The sequence below is a fragment of the Artemia franciscana genome, chromosome 1 (assembly GCF_032884065.1).
Source record: "Artemia franciscana chromosome 1, ASM3288406v1, whole genome shotgun sequence".
In the NCBI taxonomy this organism is placed as follows: Eukaryota; Metazoa; Arthropoda; class Branchiopoda; order Anostraca; family Artemiidae; genus Artemia; species Artemia franciscana.
This window is the reverse complement of record NC_088863.1, coordinates 57,876,977-57,897,532: the sequence shown is the minus strand read 5'-3', so window position 1 is coordinate 57,897,532 and position 20,556 is coordinate 57,876,977. Positions and strand designations below refer to the sequence as shown.

The following is a 20,556-nucleotide window of genomic DNA, read 5'->3' as shown; positions in this document are numbered from 1 at the left end:
TAGTTCAAAAAGAGAACATTATTTCTCCAATACATATTTTCTCTCTTAGATAAGGATGATACTCAGTTTAAACTTTGCCAAAAAAATCGCCTGACCCTGCTACTGACTGATTGAAGAGCAGTTATAGTAGCGCAAGACATCTTTTGCAAGATCATTGTTGTCAGTTTGTGGTTTTAGCTACTGAAAGGGAAGAACTGTTAAAAGAGTTTACGGCCTCTTGTAAATTTGCAGTTTCTTTCGCCGTTTTCTTACTTTTTGTGCATGTAGTTTGATCATTTTTAATGAAATACAATCAAACCACGGACCATATGGCCTCTTAACAATGTTCAAGCTGAGTACACAAAACGTGAGAATATTGAGAGAGAAAAAAAGAAGCAAAAACAGTGAGTGTACAAAAGAGTCAATACACATTTAAAAGCATCGTGGTGATGGTAATATAAATATCGTTTTTGTGTTTTTTTTATTCTACAACTGTTGGGAATAGGACCTTTAGATTTGGAATAGGCCGAATAAAAAATTTGACGTTTTGTTAACACTTCCAGTGACATCAAGTTCATGTAAAGATCTTTTGAGATATGTCGAATTTGATCGTTGATTATGTTAATCTATATATTCATAGAGGCACAAAGAACCAAAAGTTACCATTAGTATATCCGAGTTTTTTTCAAGGAAGGGATGAGGGTGGGGGATCGTATCTTTAGGCTATTCAGTACAGTGTCGTAAAGGATTGTTATTGTTGGAATAATAAAGCTGCTTTCTTAGTTTTTCAAGAGGATTCATGTATATAAAAGAATGAATACCTTATGCATGCCTAGCACCTCTTCCTAAGCAATTGTTTTACTAATCACCCTAACATTTGATAAACAAAATCTATGTGGAGTTTTAGAATGGCTTAATTTATTTCTAGGTGATACGTTTACGACCGGATAAAGCAGTTTGTGGTGCAGAGTGCGACGGTCTTCTTATTTCATTTAGTTTTAAACTTTTTCTTCTTGTTGTCGGAACATGGGCGGCTTTCATTCGAACTCCACGAGCGACAATGCCGCGAATTTTCCTCTTTCGATGTGTTGTGCTTGTACTTGTCTTTGTGTTCACATTTTCCTATTGGCTATTCTTTGGAGTCCGTGTGGTTGAACAGCCTGAAAACTTGACATATCAGGTAGGTTTTAAGATTTATGTTCCCTGTTAATCATGTGCTTATGCAATAATACTACAGCTGCACCCTACACCAGAAGGACAAGATATTACTGGATTCAATAGTTCCATATAGACCCATTCTCTAAGCCAGAATTATGACATTTCGTTAGAGAGTGATTTCAAATTATTTAGATAGGAAATTTTTCATGTTTTTACAATACTTCAGTGCCTTTCCAAGTTCTTTTTTTGTAATTCTGGAAGAATTTACAGAAGGAAATGGGGACTTTTATCCCCATCTTTTTCTTTAATTGACTCTTTTTTTTTAGAATTCACTCATCGCTCCAGTTCATTTTTATGTATCCTTCATATGAGTCTACTTTTTAGCTTTTTGGGGATTTTGTCCTTAAAAATAAGGTGACTAATGAAAACCCTGCTACCGAATCTTCATTCAACTTCTGCAGGGTCACTTCTTGGACCGCCTCCTAAACCCGTTTGTTGTCACCTACGGACAACCACCTATATTCTTTCAAGCCGCCGTAATAGGGCGTAACTGCACTATCTCTGGGGACGGCTAAGGGTGTTAAATTGAAACATTCAGGGAATTTTGAGGGGCATTTTGAACTTAATTAAAAGACACTAGGTGCATCTAGGTTGTTAACAAGGGTGCTTTTTGCAAAGATCAGGATGAAACTTGGTGGGTTGAATAAGTACAAGTCCTAGATACGTGATTGACATAACCGGACCGGATCCACTCTCCTTGGGGGAGCTGGGGGGGGGAACCTAATTCGGTAATTCAAAAAAATTAGAAAAAATCAGGTATTTTTAACTTACGAACGGGTGATCGGATCTTAATGAAATTTGATATTTAAAAGGACCTCGTGTCTCAGAGCTCTCATTTTAAATCCCGACCGTATCCGGTGACATGGGGGAGTTAGAGGGGGAAACGAGAAATCTTGGAAAACGCTTAGGGTGGAGAGATCGGGATGAAACTTGGTAGAGGGGAGAGATCGGGATGAATTAGGGGGGACTGAAAATCTTAGAAAACGCTGAGAGTGGATAGGTCGGGATGAAACTTGGTGGGTTGAATAAGTACAAGTCCTAGATACGTGATTGACATAACCGGGCTGGATCCGTTCTCTTTGGGGGAGTTAGGGGGGGGGTCCAGTGCTTTGGCGAATTCGGTTCTTCTGTACGTGCTAGGATGATAAAAATTGGTAGGCGGGTCAGGGAACTGCTCAAATTGACTTGATAAATTTGTTTTCTCCGATTCGACCATCCGGAGGGGGGCTGAAGGGAGAGGAAAAATTATAAAAAATGAGGATATTTTTAACGTACGAATGGGTGACCGGATCTTAATGAATTTTTATATTTAGAAGGACCTCATGTCTCAGAGCACTTATTTTAAGTCCTGGCCGGTATTAAGCCTCTGATTTTCCTTTTAAATCAATCTATTGATTCTTAGAATTTTGATAAAGTTCATGCCATATGAGCTCTTGGCTCTTTTGACCTCGTCACAAGTGCCATATGAGCTCTTAGCTTTTGTTTTTGTTTCTGTTCTTCCGTTCAGACAAGTAAAAACCACACTGTCCAAAATACATATTGTTTTCAATGGAAGGCTAATGATTTTCAAGTCTCTTAGAGGTTTAATGGACGGAGGGAAGGGGACAGGCAGCAGCACCCTTATTTATGAGCCTTTGTTAAGACTAATTTTTCTGTTGTGCTGTTGTTGATTTTACGACAATACTGATCAGAATACAAATTTTTCTCAGTTTAATGCAAATGACACTCAGGCCAATAGAAGTTTCAAGGGTCATTAACCGTACTCCTGTCTATGGCAATTTTTGTTGGTTATAACGTTGACTTGATCAACTAGTACGATTTCTGTCACTTTATTTCTCATTGTTTCTTTGGTGGTAATTTTTGTTCGTTTTAAGTTTGAATTGCTATTTTAGTTTATTTCTGCACGTCTTGAATGTGGTTTGACGTAGCTGTCTACTTTTCTTTGAATTTTTTTTTTTTGAATAGGCTTTTCAGTTTTTTTTCATAAATAGATCCATTTTATGGTCTCTTCTTGAACATCCAGTTGTACTCTAAGGTTTATCTTGGTTAAGATGACTTGGAAATTTTTGTAACCATTTTCATCGTCCAATTGATAAAAGGAAAGAAGTAATTTCAATTTTGAATTTGTGATCTTATTAGTAGCAGGTTTACGAACCAACCAAAATCAACTGTACCAGTATAATCAACCTGTATCTGCTTTTTGAGGTCATTCACATTCATAATAGTTTCTTTACTCATCAGTTTGGCACCTAATGGTAAGTATGTAGATTAAGACATGCTCTAATCATTAAATATATGTCTACTATAACATTTCTCTTGTTTTGGCGCTATTGATCGATTACTTGCCTTCAGCTCTTTGCTTTGATTGTAATTGCATAAATCTTTACCGGAACGAACGACATCCCAATTAAATAAATAAATATCTTTCACAATTTTACAGCGTTAACTTAACGTAAATTAGCATTAACGTTAGCTCACGTAATAGAGTTAACTTAACGCATTTGCACACTCTGTACTGTAATACTGACGGACAAAAATGCTACGCCGCAGGTCATGCGTGTTAGTCTGACTATCATATGATAGGCCTATGTTTGAAAGGAACTTTGGTAAAGAGCGTTTGTGTCTCCCATGTTTTAATTCCACTCATGTTTTGTCCTAAGACCGCATCATATAGTACTGATATTCGTAGAACTTGAGGTCGAGCTCTTAATACTCTTTTATAAACCAATAATGATGGAAGGTCTTTCAACATACCATGTGCCCCCAGGTGCCTTCGCACCCCCAATTGACATTGGATGGACTAAAGTTTCATCTGAGTCAAAACGACCAAAAGGCCCAAACGGCGTGCCTTCCGAGGCAACATGAAAAACTTCAACAGGGTCAAGGGGTTTCAAATTATGAAAATAGCCTATTTAAAAAGGATTTCATAGATGAATTTAAAAAAAAAAAAAACGGTTACACCTCAGCCGTCCAAATGTTAAAACATGTTTATGCACTTTTCATTATTCCGAGAAAATCGTCCTCAAACTTTCTCAAGTTTTGCGGCACTTTTCCCACACATTGCGCCCCACTAGGCACAGGACTGAAGGGAAAAGTGTTTAAAATTGGATTTAAACAGTATTGTTTTCAATTATGCAATTAAAATACATGCCCAAGTTCGCTGACACTGCTAAATATCGATATTTCAACTTTGGCAAACAGGGCAAAATGCTGCAGTTTAGACAGAAAAATCTTTGCATGGGATTTTATGAGGACGTTCTTGCTTATACCGATCGATTTGCCTCTTTGTGTTGAATTAAATAAAAAAAACAAGTTTTTTTAACTGAAAGTAAGGAGCGACATTAAAACTTAAAACGCACAGAAATTACTTCGTATATGAAAGAGGCTGCTTCCTCATCAACGCCCCGCTCTTTACGCTAAAGTTTGACTCTTTCTCTCAATTCTTCTTTTTAAAACAGTAAAAAACTTTAGCGTAAAGAGCGGGGCGTTGATGAGGAAGCAGCCTCTTTCATATACGAAGTAATTTCTGTGCGTTTTAAGTTTTAATGTCGCTCCTTACTTTCAGTTAAAAAAACTTGTTTTTTTTATTTAATTTCTGAACGTTTTTGAATCAATGCATGTTTTGATTTTGGCTCTCCGCAGAGGAATAATCAAAACGAAATTTGCATATTTTTTTTTTGGCTCAATGGCTTTCTCATAATTTTGATCGAATGATTTTGAGAAAAAAAGAGCGGGGGACGAAGCCTAGTTGCCCCCCGATTTTTTGGTTAATTAAAAAGGCAACTAGAACTTTTAATTTTTTACGAATCTTTTTATTGGTAAAAGATTTACGTAACTTATAAATTAGCTTTGTTTCGAATTTTGTGCGAATAACTTTTCTCAGGTTTCTCCAGTCTAGACAACGTATATATTTGGAGTTTCCATAAAAATCCCAGCTCTTATTTTCAAAATTTTTGCATCGCTGTTTACCACACGTTCACTGACATGACCACCATAGTTTATCTAGAGTAGAGTTATTTACAAAATAAGGTACGGCCACACGTCCCTATAAGAACTTTTGTATTCTCATGTTTTTATTACATATATGAGGGGATTCGCCCCGTCGTCAGTACCTCGCTCTTTACACTAAAGCTTAAATTTTATCCCAATTCATTAAGAATGACCCCCTGAATCACAAAAGCCGTAGAATAAGTAGTTGAAATTACTGAAAATACTTTAGCGTAAAGAGCGATGTATTAGAAGGAGGTGAGCCCCCTCATATGGGTAATAATTTCTGTTTGTTCTAAGTTTTATTGCTGTTCCTTACTTCCAGCTGAACAAGCTTTTTCACTTTTATTTTTTAATTGTTTTTTTTAAATAATGCTAGTAAATCCTGCTCTCCCTTCATGGAAATTTTCTTCTCCCATTACAAATTCTCGAAGGAAAGTTCCCCCAGCATATCCCCCTCTTCTCAACCCCTCCCCCAAACCAAAAAAATCCTCCTGAAAACGCCTGTATACTTCCCAATAACCATTACTATATGTAAGCACAGGTCAAAGTTTGTAACTTGTTGCCCCTCCCACGGGGACTGTGGGGGAGTAAGTCGTCCCCAAAGACATAGTTATAAGGTTTTTCGACTACGCTGAATAAAATGGCTATCTCAGAATTTTGATCCGTTGACTTTGGGAAAATAATTAGCGTGGGAGGGGGCCTAGGTGCCCTCCAATTTTTTTGGTCACTTAAAAAGGGCACTAGAACTTTTCATTTCCATTAGAATGAGCCCTCTTGCAACATTCTAGGACAACTGGGTCGATATGATCACCCCTGGGAAAAAGAAAAAAAAAAAAACAACAAAAAAACAAATAAACACGCATCCGTGATCTGCCTTCTGGCAAAAAATGCAAAATTCCACATTTTTGTAGATAGGAGCTCGAAACTTCTACAGTAGGGTTCTCTGATACGCTGATTATTTAAAACCAGCATTAAAATGCGATTCTTTTGATGTAGCTATTGGTATCAAAATTCCATTTTTTAGAGTTTTGGTTACTATTGAGCCGGGTCGCTCCTTACTACAGTTCGTTACCACGAACTGTTTTATTCAGTGGAATATCTAACTCGGAAAACAACTTTTCATGTATATAACGTGTTTTACTTTTGGATGGCCCACCTTTTTGACCCTTAATTAATAGATCGCTTTCAAATCAGTATGATTTAAGGGCACAAAATGATTTTTAATTTTTTTTTGGCCTAGACTCCTCCCCAACCTAAATCCGCTCGCTTAGATATATTTTACCTATTTCGACTCGCGACTATTGAGTTATTATTAACTGAATCTAGTTTATTAAAAAAAAATTTACCGCTACGCCAAAAAATCAACATTTAAAAGACTCAAAAGAACAGTCTGGCCTTGCCTGCCATATTCTATGGCTATCTGAAGATCCTAGGACGCTGTATTCATCAATCTGACTATAGAGATCACTTCGTAAGATTATGAGGAAATACTAACGAGTTTTTATGTCGTGACCCTTCCACGCTTTCATTTTTAGCCTGTACATTTTTTAGCTTTTTTCGAGTTTTTGGGGATTTTTATTTTTCAGCTGTTGAGTATTAAAGGATAAAAACGTTTTACGACATTCTTTTAACACTTTTCTACTTTGCTGTTTTTATTCTTTGGTAAATCTTGTTATTAATCTTAGCTTTCCTTCTTAAACACTTTAATTATCAATGTATTAACTTACCAAATCTTCACTTTTCTTTTTAATTTTGAACTCTTTATTATAAGGAAACGGCCTGTCTTATATTAGAAAACAGCAAAATCACATTCTATAAATTATGTCAAATCTTACATTCTTTTCTTTGTCTTGCATTGATTGGTGATTCCAGCTTTTTTTGCAGTTAGATTTTCAGTATTATTTTTCTTATTATTTTTTTTTGCGTTATTCTCTTATTATCACTCTTTGAGGAGAGGGTCACACCTCGAGCAGGGGTGACACTTGAGTAAAATAAAACTGAAATATTTATGTGGCTTAATGTCTTTTTAGCCTCAGGTGGCATTTAACTGTGATGAGTTTTTGGTTGTAATATAATCTCTTAAATGTTCAAATAATATATTTTCCCATTCTCCCTTATATTAATTCCTATGATTTTTTTTAATTCTCTCATTCCCTCTTCGAACTTGAAGGAAATAAAGTCCAGTGGAAAAAAATATATTGTCTAGGGGTATCCACTCACTTGTCTTTACTCTATTTCTTTTCTTTGATTTATTTTATTTTTGATGGGTCACAGGATTGAAATGTACTTTTTGTTAAATACGGGTTGGCCGTCACCTTAAAACAATAAGTTATGCTCCATGAATAATAGCAGCCCTTGCTGAGTAATTTCTCTCTAACAAAATAACCAGAAATAATTTTGAAGTGCTATTACTAAAACCAATAAGACCGCAGAGTAATGGTTCCCTTGCTCAATTTCATGAGAATTTGCTGCCGACGTGGGAAGTTTTTCTTTTGAATTTCTCTGAGGCAGTGTTTCAAGCTTTGTTACTAATTGCTTTTGTTGAATCTGCTTCAGTTAAAGTTGGATCTTATTTGCGAAATGTCGCTATTTGAAATTTTTGGCACCATTCAAATTTGAATGGCAGGATTGTGTAAAAGACGGTTGAAGCGTAATAGTTGTTGACAAGAATTTGTTGATGGTCATTTGGACCCTAAGAGTTTCTGTAGGATACACTTATTTTGGGTTCGGTTCTTCTTATGTCATGGTTGTTAAGTAATGTATGAGCATATAACCTGACTCAACGCAACTTGAAAAGAATGGGCGTGAATTGTGCAATACCGTGGGTAAACTGCACTAAAAAAAGGTATGTTCAACTTCAAACCTGACTCAGCTCTTGGAAACAGGCTAATAAATACTTCTCATTCAAATTCAACTGCCCTTGTGTTTAATTAGTCTTTCTTAAAAAATTTTGACAAAAGGTCAGACCTTTGCTTAAGCGTTGGAGAAGGGACTGCCTCCTCGTATATGGAATAAAACTTGTTTTTGCTGTTTAATTTCTAACAGTTTGAAAACATGCCAGGATAGCTTAATCCCTCTCTCCTTTTAATATTTTCCCTGGAAAATCTATTTAAGAGACTTTCCTCCCCCCGGTAAATTCTCCGTGTGAAAAATCTCCCTCTGTGCTGAGAATCTCCCCTCCGCCCCCCAAAAAATTCCGCGTATTTCCTAATAACAAATACTAAATGTTAACAATGGGCATATTGCTTAACTTACTACCCATTCCTCAGTGACTATGGACTTCTCAGCTGTTCTGAATCAAACTGCTATATCAAAATTTTGATCTAATGTCTTTGGGGGTATGGGAAGAGTTTATTTGCCCTCTAATATTTATGGTCACTGAAAAAAGACACTAGAACTTTTGATTTCCATTCGAATGTGGTCTCTCAATCCTATAGAACCATTGATTTAGTACGATCACCCCTGAAAAAAACATCAAAAAATGCATCTGTGATCTTTCTCCTGCCAAAAAATACAAGATTCCACATTTTTGTAGATAGGGGCTTGAAACCTCCACAGTAGGATTCTCAAATATGTTAAAATATGACGGTGTGACTTTCATTAAGATCGTTAGACTTAATGGGGGGTTTTCCTCCTTATTTTAAAATCAGGCAAATTTTCGCAGACTTTCATGGTTAACATAAATTTTTTATTGAATTTTGCATAATTGGAATCAACATAAACCACCTATTTTTTAAAGGTATCCTCTCATCATCGAAGTGCCGTTTTTTAGAGTTTCGGTTGCTACTGGGCCCGAGTCGCTCCTTACTTGAAGTTAATTACAACGAACTGTATGATAATATAAGTCACGTTATTTCTCAGAACCAGGCCTCGAGATCCTGTGCATTCCCTCTAAACAGCAATTATCCTTTCTAAAGAATTCGCATGCCCCTCTGCATACTTGTATTCAGGTGAAAAGGGGAGGGGTGTTCCTTTGAGCATAATCTCTTGGTAAATTAAAATTACTGGGTTAGAAATGCACTTCTTCGTTTGCTCCCTTCCCCTAAGGGTCAAACTTATGCCCAAGTAGTAAAAAAATCGTATGTGTTAATTTTACGACACGATTGATTTTTCATTACTAATTTTTTTCATTGCAGCAAGTCGTGTTTTGCAAAAATAGTAAATTAGGTAGGCTCAGATTGACAGGACAATAAAATAGAATTCCTTATGAGAGGTTTGAGTCAGATGCAATAACATTAAACGATTATCTCTTCTTGAAGATCGTTTCGTAGATGGATGTTATTATTGGTATTGTTTATGGTAATGCCAGGGATTACTTGAAATTTTCCAGTTATCCATTCTTTAGACTGGTATCATGGCTATTTTGAAATCCCTCATTGATGGTATCATGGCTAATTGTGCAGTTTGTATTTAATTTATTTTTCGTTCAACGGAAGTAGCCTAACGGGATTAATTCTTGCTAAATTCCAGAGATGGTTTACTGTAGATGGGAGGTGTGCAAAAAACTAAGCCCCTGTGCTGTGCCTCTATTGTAAATGAAACGGCCTTTTCGGCGTAAGCGTTCCCCCTACCTTTACATCTTAGGTTAGTTACATGAAACTTGCCTAGCATGTGGGATTTAGTAGAATTGAGTTCCAATAAATATTTTTATTAATGTTACCCCTCCGTCTTTCGATACGTTTTAAAGCTCATGCTTACGATATAAAGTTACGAACAAAATAGATTATCTTAACAATAGCAGTAAATTTATTGATTGGTTTGTCTTCAATTCTTACTAGGAGACTCAACAAATGCAAGACATTGCCCTGACAATGCCTTTTGTCAATGGAGTACTTTCTTCAGAAATACAATTTTATATCTATGTTTGTCTTTTAATAACCAGTCTTATTTTAGCTTTTGTAGCTTTGTGTGGAGCGTGGGCACAATTTCAAAGGTATAAAACTATTGGAAGCAATTCAACTGTCACGATAACATGATTTAATCACATGCTTTGTATTGTGTCTTTATCATAAACTAATCCTGAATTTATAGAGAAAAACATTCCTAGAGTGAAGATAATTAAAGAACAAGGAAAAGTCACAAGAAATTGAAAAAACAAATTTGACTCATTAATAAAAGTAACTAGATAGGTCAGTTTTCACCTAATCTACAAGCCTCTGACGATTCCGAAGCAAAATAATTGTTTTACATATCCAAAAACTGTTTAATACCTTGGACGGAAAACCAAAGCTTTGTGCCACATTGATTTCCTTTCCCGTTCACATTGGCTTACTTAACGTCAATAGAAATATAAAACCGATTCCGGTTTGTGGATTATTTTAAGATTACCGATCATAGACCACTTTACATTCCTACGTTTGGTAACCTATGCTGCGGAATGGCAATTTGTATTCAGCATATAGCTAGGCATTGATGGTTGCAGGGTTGCAGCCCCTAGTGATTTAGCACTAATTCTAGTGATTTTTTTTTTATATATTGCCTCAGCAAAAAATACTAAATCAGCGCGTAAATCTCGTAGGCTATTGACGAAAATCACTAAATTGACCGAAGAATCACTAAAATGTAGTCTTCTCGCCGGGTGGCAACCTTGGACGGGAGTCGACTGCCGTTACGGCTGTAGGATTTTACGTTGTTCACTAAAAAGATATGGGTGAATATTTAATTTATTCGGAAAAGAATTGGAAATAATTCATGAGTTGGAATTTTTTTTTTTTACATTTTTCATCGATGGCTGTTGAAGAATTTTGCATTCGAACAGAAACAGCAGCCATAGCTTTTTCGATTTAGTTTTATGAGTTCGAGTCCTGTCTATTTATGATGGTTTTTGATTGACAGAATTTACTGTCGTCTCTCAGAGCTAAGTTTACTCCAACAGAACAAGATCAGAGTTTACAATATAGATCAAACAGTTCGTGGTAACGAACTCCAAAAAACGGAATTTCGATGCTAAGAGATATATCAAAAGAATTGAATTTTTATGCTGATTTCAAATATATAAGTTTTATCAAATTTAGTCTTTGTCATCAAAAGTTACGAGCCTGAGAAAATTTGCCTTATTTTAGAAAATAGGGGGAAACACCCCCTTAAAGTAATCGAATCGTAACGAAAATCACACCATCGCATTCAGCGTATCAGAAAACACTATAGAAAAAATTTCAAGGTCCAATCTAAAAAAATGTGGGATTTCGTATTTTTTGCCAGAAGACTAATCACGGGTGCGTGTTTATTTGTTTTTTTTTTTTTTTTTTTTTTTTTTTCCCAGGGGTCATCGTATCGACCAAGTAGTCCTAGAGTGTTGCAAGAGGGCTCATTCTAACGGAAATGAAAAGTTCTAGTGCCCTTTTCAAGGGACCGAAAAAATTGGAGGACACCCAGGCCCCCTCCCATGCTCATTTTTTTCCAAAAGTCAACGGATCAAAATTTTGAGATAGCCATTTTGTTCCGCATAGCCGAAAACCATGACAACTATGTCTTTGGAGATGACTTACCACCCACAGTCCCTGGGGGAGGGGCTGCAAGTTACTAACTTTGACCAATGTTTACATACAGTAATGGTTATTGGGAAGTGTACCGACGTTTTCAGGTTTTTTTTGTTTGGGTGTGGGGTTCAGGGGAGGGAGCTATATGGGAGGATCTTTCCTTGGAGGAATATTTCATGGGGGAAGAGAAATTCAATGAAAAGGGCGCAGGATTTTCTAGCATTACTACTAAAAAAAAACAATGAAAATATAAACATGAAAAAGTTTTTTCAATTGAAAGTAAGGAGAAGCATTAAAACTTAAAACGAATAGAGATTATTACGCATATGAGGGGTTCTAAAAATACTTTAGCATAAAGAGCGAGGTATTTAGAAGGAGGTTCGCTCTTTATGCTAAATTATTTTTAGTAATTTCAACTATTTATTCTACGGCCTTTCTGATTCAGGGGTCATTCTTAAAGAATTGGGACAAAACTTAAGATTTAGTGTGAAGAGCGAGGTATTAACGAGGGGACAAACCCCCTCATATATATAATCAAAAATATAAGAATACAAAAGTTTGTTACGTAAGTTATTTCTTTAGTTACGTATATTTTTTACTAATAACAACGTTCGTTAAAAATTAAAAGTTCTAGTTGCGTTTATAAGTAACCGAAAAATTGGAGGGCAACTAGGCCTCCTCCCCCACCCCTTATTTTTTAAAATCGTCTGATCAAAACTAAGAGAAAGCCATTTAGCCAAAAAAAGAATTAATATGCAAATTTCATTTTAATAATTTATGTACGGAGAGTCAAAATCAGACATGCATTAATTCAAAAACTTTCAGAAATTAAATAAAAAAAACAAGTTTTTTGAAATGAAAGTAAGGAGCGACATTAGAACTTAAAACGAACAGAAATTACTCCTTATGTGAAAGGGGCTTTTCCTCCTCGACACCCCGCTCCTTGCGCTAAAGTTTGATTCTTTCTCGCAACTCTACTTTTTAAAACAATAAAAAAATTAGCGTAAAGAGCGGGATGTTGAAGAGGAAAAGCCCCTTTCATATAAGGAGTAATTTCTGTTCGTTTTAAGTTCTAATGTCGCTCCTTACTTTCATTTCAAAAAACTTGTTTTTTTTATTTAATTGGCTAAACTGAGCGCATAGAACAGAGGTATCACTCATTCTTTTAGAAGACCAATTTCAATTTAAAGCGTATCTGTGAGCTTAAATTGTTACTTTGTATAGAAAGGTGTTCAATTTACGGTCTCTGTAAGGCAGATTTTATAGAATTGCAGTTGTAGAATAATAGGCCCATTTTTTGGATAATCAATGTGCTAAGATCTCATTTCTTTGACCTGTAATATTTCCGCTCAGATTTTCGTTTCTCGCTTAATCGAAGTGCCAAGACCGTAAAATTCTCTGATCTTAGTGGAACGGTGATTAAATTCAAACTTGTTGAATAAAGGAATTAATGATATTCCTGTTGAAGTCCTGAGACCGCTGATTGGAGCAGATTGAATTTTGATTTCCAGAAAGAAATTCCGCACGGGAAGTAAGATCCGAGTCAATATATTCACTTATAAATCTGAAGATTAACAAAAGGTGGAAGATTTTAGCAGATTAAAAAGCAAAAAAAAAAACGAACCTAATATGTTGAACCTAGTGACAAGGACTTTTAATTCATTTTTAAGAAAAACTCGTTAGTTCCAACGGTATTACTTTAGGTCACAAGCCACATTTATATTCTCCGTTGGCCAATCCTAGTATACGGTTTATATTTTTGATACTTCTGACCTAAAGTCTGGTTCCACAAGGGGATTCTTTCCACTTTTCTATGGCTAGTTTTGTGGTCTAAGGTTCATCTATGCAAATAGGGGTTAGCCGTGTGAATAGTCAGAATTATGTGAGTTGTTATAGACAACACCATTAATAAATCAGGGATTGAAGACATTTAACAAGAAAACATAAGAAGTGTTTCAAAAGAGGAAAATGAGAATTAACTCCATTTAAATCCTCTACATGTTAGTATGAAGTCAAATCGGCGGTAGTATTTAGTCAGATTAGATTCTAAAAAAATGTCTGGTTTAAGTATTTTTCAAGGTTCAAATCCGTGTTACCAGTCGCTGTCTAGTTCAGATCAGTATTTTTGTGGAACTTCCAATTGAACAGACACAGCTAAGAACCGATCAGGTGATTTGAAGCTGAAGTTCTACTAGCTTATGGCTTTAATTGCATTAGCAGAATTTTAAAAATAATATTTAACAGTATTTTATTTATTTAACTATTAGATTTAATTTATTTTAACTATTATTTAATCACTGCGTAATGATGTATACTCTAAAGCTGCATATTTGGAAATTCAAAAATATTGTTACAAACGTGTATTCGTGTGTCGTTAAATTTTTCGGAACGTGTATATTTTTTAATTAAAAAGGGAACTTTTCTGCGGCGATTCACTATTTTTACAGTTAAAAGAATGTGAAAATTTATCTGGGCTCTTTTGGAGCCCCATTTTTTTTACCTGGCTATTTTGAAATGTTATTAGGCTAACAAATAGTCAAAGGCTGTGTTGTTTCGGAAAAACCTACCACCACCTGTAATTTCACTTTGACTTTACTTCATCGAGGAAAGCGTTTACAACCGACTAAATGATAATTTCCAGTCCAATGCTGCTTGTCTTCTCCTAATCGCTTTTGAATAACCATTGGGTGGCTATGCAATGAGGGTCAGGCCCTATGGTTCATAATTCGTGTACTCAGAAATTAAAGGAGTTCGCTTTAGGACAAAAAGCATTAAAACATTTTCGCAATTGACTATAATTGGCAAAGACAAATAACTGACTTAAAGAGGGGACTATCATTCAAAGTGTCGCTTTTAATAGTACACTACTAGTTGCAGCTTAGGACTTCGAATATTAATTTACGATAATGTTGAAGATTGCTTTGGTAGGTTTCGTTAAAGATAAAAGAATTATTCGCGTAAAATAAAGAATTATTGATAAAACTTGACTTTTTTAAAACCGTATGACATCCCCAATTTTAACTAGCATTTCCTCAGTACAAATCGTACTAAGTTTAATTGCAAGACCAACAATTGTGAAAATGCCCAGGAAGAAAATGAGTCGCTGTTTGCTGTTTTTGTGCATAGAGTTAAAATTGCTTACATATATAAGGTTTTGAGTTAGGGTGGGGTTCAGAAGTACCTGAAATAAAGCCAATTTTTGGGCCTACAGTTATCGAATCGAAATAATTTTTTTGAGGGAGGGGGATCCTTCCCTACTTGTGTACTCAGGTATAGTAGTTAAAGTGTCACCAAAGTAAACCTTTATGGTCTTGAAGTAGTACTTTCAAAACTTGCTGTCATGGCTATGGCATCTTGAAGGGATAATTTGAACTAGTATATTAATTATGAAAGTAAAAAAAAATTGCAGTATTTGTTAAAAATTGATAAAACACATGCACAATTTCTAAATTTTTCGTATACTAACTACACTAAAGTAAAAATGCAACAACCGGTAAAACGGTTAAATATAACATACTAACTAAATTGTAATAGTATTAAAAACAAATGTACCTTTATTACATTTCCATTCATTTAATTCAAAAAGGAAAGGTGATGTGGTGTAAGAAATTACAATTATTTACTGTTCGTTCGCTACAGGGATAAAATTATATAGTTCTCTCACTATATTTTTCCTGTGTGAGGGAGAGTTGTGGTTCTCTGAAAAGACACTTGACCAGGAAGGTCCGGAGGATTTTTTCTCTTGGGAGGTGGGGGTACTGAGATACTTTCTTACATACAGGGATAGTCGTGTCATATAGATATAGCTAACTTGCTTAAATATACCTCCTCCACTTTGATACAAAGTGAATTAGGAGTACTTTTATTTGCTTGCTTTCCGCTATGAAATCTGTGATTGTGTTTAAGAAGGTGACGAGTTGGCTTGGCGAAAACAAACAAAAAAGAAAGAAAATTCACTTTTTAACATGGGAGTTTAGGAGATCAATCTCTTTTTTCTGCTTGATTTAACTTCTGGGTCCCCGGAAAATTCTTCCGTGGGAAAAATTCCTCCTCAGGAAGTTCGTCTGTGAAAATCCTCCTCCTGGAAAATCTCCTCTGGATAATTTTGAGGTTCATTAGAAGGAAAATTGAAAGTTATAATCAAACAGTTCGTGGTAACGAACTGTAGTAAGGAGCGACCCGGCTCAATAGTAACCAAAACTCTAAAAAATGAAATTTTGATACCAATAGCTATATCAAAAGAATCGCATTTTAATGCTGGTTTTAAATATATAAGTTTCATCAAGTTTAGTCTTACCCATCAAAAGTTACGAGCCTGAGAAAATTTGCGTTATTTTAGAAAATAGGGGGAAACACCCCCTAAAAGTCATAGAATCTTAACGAAAATCACACCATGAGATTCAGCGTATCAGAGAACCCTTTTGCAGAAGTTTCGAGCTCCTATCTACAAAAATGTGGAATTTTGCATTTTTTGCCAGAAGGCAGATCACGGATGCGTGTTTATTTGTTTTTTTGTTTTTTTTTTTTTTTTTCCCCAGGGGTGATCGTATCGACCCAGTTGTCCTAGAATGTTGCAAGAGGGCTCATTCTAACGGAAATGAAAAGTTCTAGTGCCCTTTTTAAGTGACCAAAAAAATTGGAGGGCACCTAGGCCCCCTCCCACGCTAATTGTTTTCCCAAAGTCAACGGATCAAAATTCTGAGATAGCCATTTTATTTAGCGTAGTCGAAAAACCTTATAACTATGTCTTTGGGGACGACTTACTCCCCCACAGTCCCCGTGGGAGGGGCAACAAGTTACAAACTTTGACCTGTGCTTACATATAGTAATGGCTATTGGGAAGTATACAGGCTTTTTCAGGAGGATTTTTTTGGTTGGGGGGAGGGGTTGAGAAGAGGGGGATATGCTGGGGGAACTTTACATCGAGATTTTGTCATGGGAAAAGAAAACTTCCATGAAGGGAGAGCAGGATTTACTAGCATTATTTAAAAAAAAAAAAATTAAAAAATAAATGTGAAAAAGCTTTTTCAGCTGGAAGTAAGGAACAGCAATAAAACTTAAAACAAACAGAAATTATTACCCATATAAGGGGCTCACCTCCTTATGTTACCTAGCTCTTTACGCTAAAGTATTTTTAGTAATTTCAACTATTCATTCTACGGATTTTGTGATTCAGGGGTCATTCTTAATGAATTGGGATAAAATTTAAGCTTTAGTGTAAAGAGCGAGGTACTGACGATGGGGCGAATCCCCTCATATATGTAATAAAAACATGAGAATACAAAAGTTCTTTACGTAAGCTAATTTTTAAGTTACGTAAATCTTTTACCAATAAAAAGATTTGTAAAAAATTAAAAGTTCTAGTTGCCTTTTTAATTAACCAAAAAATCGGAGGGCAACTATGCTTCGCCCCCGCTCTTTTTTTCTCAAAATCATTCGATCAAAATTGTGAGAAAGCCATTTAGCCCCCCCCAAAAAAAATATGCAAATTTCGTTTTGATTATTCCTCTGCGGAGAGCCAAAATCAAAACATGCATTGATTCAAAAACGTTCAGAAATTAAATAAAAAAAACGAGTTTTTTTAACTGAAAGTAAGGAGCGACATTAAAACTTAAAACGCACAGAAATTACTTCGTATATGAAAGAGGCTGCTTCCTCATCAACGCCCCGCTCTTTACACTAAAGTTTTTTACTGTTTCAAAAAGAAGAATTGAGAGAAAGAGTCAAACTTTAGCGTAAAGAGCGGGGCGTTGATGAGGAAGCAGCCTCTTTCATATACGAAGTAATTTCTGTGCGTTTTAAGTTTTAATGTCGCTCCTTACTTTCAGTTAAAAAAACTCGTTTTTTTTATTTAAAAATCACCTGTTTAAGTCAGAGGTAATGTTGTAGCGTCGCCTATAGTAAAGAGCCAAAAGGTTTCAATGTACTATTATTTTTTCTTAGAGGCTCTTTTTATGGAAGGGATGGCCGTATAAACTTCGTAGGTGGCTCATTTGACTGCAAGTTAAAAGTTGTAGTGCTCTTTTTAAGAGTCAAAAGTAATTGAAGGGCAACAAGCCATCACCCACCCCGTTTTTCCCAAATGTATCCAATCAAAATTTTGAGATAGCCATCTTTTTCAAAAAAGTATTTTTCAGAAAATCTTTTTCAAAAAAATTCAAAATTTTGTACATTCTATGTGGCTTCTCAAACTTGTGTATGGAGGAGTATTTCAGGAGCGAATGCTGGATCCGACCAGGTCCAAAGATCTGCGGGAACCATATTTAGCTTAAATTGAAACGTTAAGATAGGATTGCTTCCCCTGTAAAGTTTCAGGAAACCTTTTCCCTGATAAAATAGCTATTTACTGGCCTAAAAATGCGCGTTTCCTGATTACGACCTCCTCCCCCTAGGAAAAACAGGTTGAATGTCTGACCCACACACCCTCCCCAAATACGCTTGGTAGACCTTATTTGAAAACAAAAAACGAGTCAATATCCCTCGTCCTTAATGTTAGAGATATTTCTTCGACTCATAATAAATTTGCCACCACCATCTCAAATTTTCCTACGTTCTTTAGCATTCACCTACTTCTGCTAGAGGATTTCCAAACTTTGAAAGGTACCTGAAAGGTTCTCGTTTGAAGACAACCTGTCAATGTACCCTTGCTGGTCATAAAAATGTAACCCTGAGGTAAAATTTTACCTACGGCTCAGGTACCAAAGCCTCCCAGCATTTTTTATTTATGTATTAAATTACTTCTCAGCAGGCAGGTTTCTTTGTTACACTGCGAGTCACTTTCAAACGGATTTTAATTGAAGAAACGAAACACTTTTCTCTTTTGTGATTTCGTCGTTGACAATTTATTTTAATTTTGGGATTAGGCTAGAGATCCGATGCCTAGGAATGCTTCGTTTGAGGGAGGCGGTTTGTCTTTCCTTGTTTTCAATGATAGATGTGAAATGGATATTTTGATTAAAGGAACGTTTTCTATTGTTTCGGTTAATCTTAAAAGAAAGTGTATTGCGGATACAAGCTTATGGGGATTTCGAAAAAGAACATGAAAACCCTAGAAAATGGCATTGAATCGAAATAAATAGTGAACCATTGGAATCAGCAGGATCGAAAGCCTTGAATAGGATAACTACAGTCCTCCACCTTGAACACCAAGGAAATCACTTTTTTTTGCATGGGTTGCATTGATGTCTTTTTTTATTCTTTTTGTTCTACCAGGTCTAGCGAGTGATCAGAGCATCACAGAAATATGTTTCATAGCTCATTCGGAAATGAAATGAAATTTGCCAGTGCCCTTTTTAAGTGACCAAATAGATTGGATTGCAGCGAGTCCCCTCCTCAAAAGCCCCCCTTGAAGTCGTCTGATCGAAATTTTGTAATAGCAATTTTCTTCCACATAGTTCAAATGTCCAATAAATATGTTTTTGGTTTGATGATATGACCCTTCATGGTCCCCAGAAAGGACTTTACGGGGTATAGGAACTAGGTGAATCAATATCGCTTGTATGGGTATCTGACGTATTGATATCGCGGTATTCATATCAGACATATCAGTATCCAATTTTTTTGTTCAGTCATGGTTTTATGCCTTCTCAGAGGCGCCATTTGGGCCAAATCTTGGGGTGGGCATGAACTCCATCTGCCCCCCCCCCCCAATTCACTTTGTGTCGCATAAGAAAAATCCAGGTTTTGGCAGCACATTGATCAAATATTCTAACTAAAAATGCATTTTCAGCACCTGTGTGTTGCTTGAAAATGTACTGTAACCAAATGTGGAACTCAGCCACACTGACCTCTAAGATTAATTATAACAACAAAGAATACAATCAACAAGGTTAAGTGATTAAACTGAAAGTGGAAAATTCAACCAGACTACAGGCTGGCATTCCTCAGCAAGAAACTTTCTTATTTAAGTAAACAATACGTCGGTGAAAGTAACCTTCATTGTTATGCTGAGGGTTGTAACCAAAATCTCAGTTTTCCTTCAGCAGAAATCTTCCAGATCAAATATATTTGGAAAAAGGAAAAACATAACAAGATAAAAAAAAATATAACAACATTCAAGGTAACAAGGGGAACCGCCGAGCTTTCATCTTTGCAACATTGTCAACAAGCTGGTTGTAGTCCAAATTTTTTACTAAATCCTTCTCTGCAAATATCAAAAGGAGGTGACTGAGACAATCATCTCCTGTTGTGGACTGCAGGTAGTTTTTCACTATTTCTAGGCTAGAAAACAAACGCTTATTGCTTGCTGTTGTCTCAGGAAGTGTGGCAGCAATACGAAGTACTTTAATTACTTCTTAGTAAGCCACTGGTAATGCCTGAAGATGGTCGACAATGTCTAGGAAGTTTTCCGGCTTTTTCTCCTCATTGAGCAAGAAACGCTTGGCAATAGCAGCTTGAGATTCGAGAAGAATGCTGTTGTAAAGTAAGCTTGCAGTAAAGAGAAGAGAAACGCTTGAGCAGCTCTGTGTCCATAAACTTAGTTGAGCTTGGATCCAAGGCTTCGAGCGTACTCAGCACTGGCAAGTTATCTGTGAACCTTCTGTCAAATTCGGCTAGTAGACGGTCAAAAGTTTTGAAGTATTCTTGCTTCATTTCATCCGCCAAAGTAGTAGTCCAATTTCCAGATTCGATGAAATTCTATCCTAGTGTCAAAGTTGTCACAAATTGTTTCCGATGCTTGGTGATCTTTTGAGTTCTTCAAGTTCGTCCTTTCTGACGAACAGAGGAGGGTCTAGTCGCGGGTCCATTCATAGCAGGTACTTCAATTTTGAGTTTTGTTGCAAACTCTTTAGCCTTCTTGAAAAACGATACAAATGAAGCATCTGAACGCAGGTTGGTGAGTTTGCTTCTTGTGGCCTGAATAAGGGTGCGTGATCGAGAAATAACCAAA

General features: G+C 36.0%; 1 protein-coding gene across 2 annotated transcripts in view; it reads left to right on the top strand.

Annotated features, from left to right (window-relative positions):
- LOC136031845 (vang-like protein 2) overlaps window positions 1-20,556 on the top strand; it is a 187,967-nt gene that overhangs the window by 56,661 nt on the left and 110,750 nt on the right. For both annotated transcript variants that reach the window (XM_065711693.1, XM_065711703.1), the window contains exon 5: window positions 908-1,159. In XM_065711693.1, the coding sequence (XP_065567765.1) occupies window positions 908-1,159 (252 nt within the window). The remainder of the gene's footprint in view (window positions 1-907; window positions 1,160-20,556) is intronic.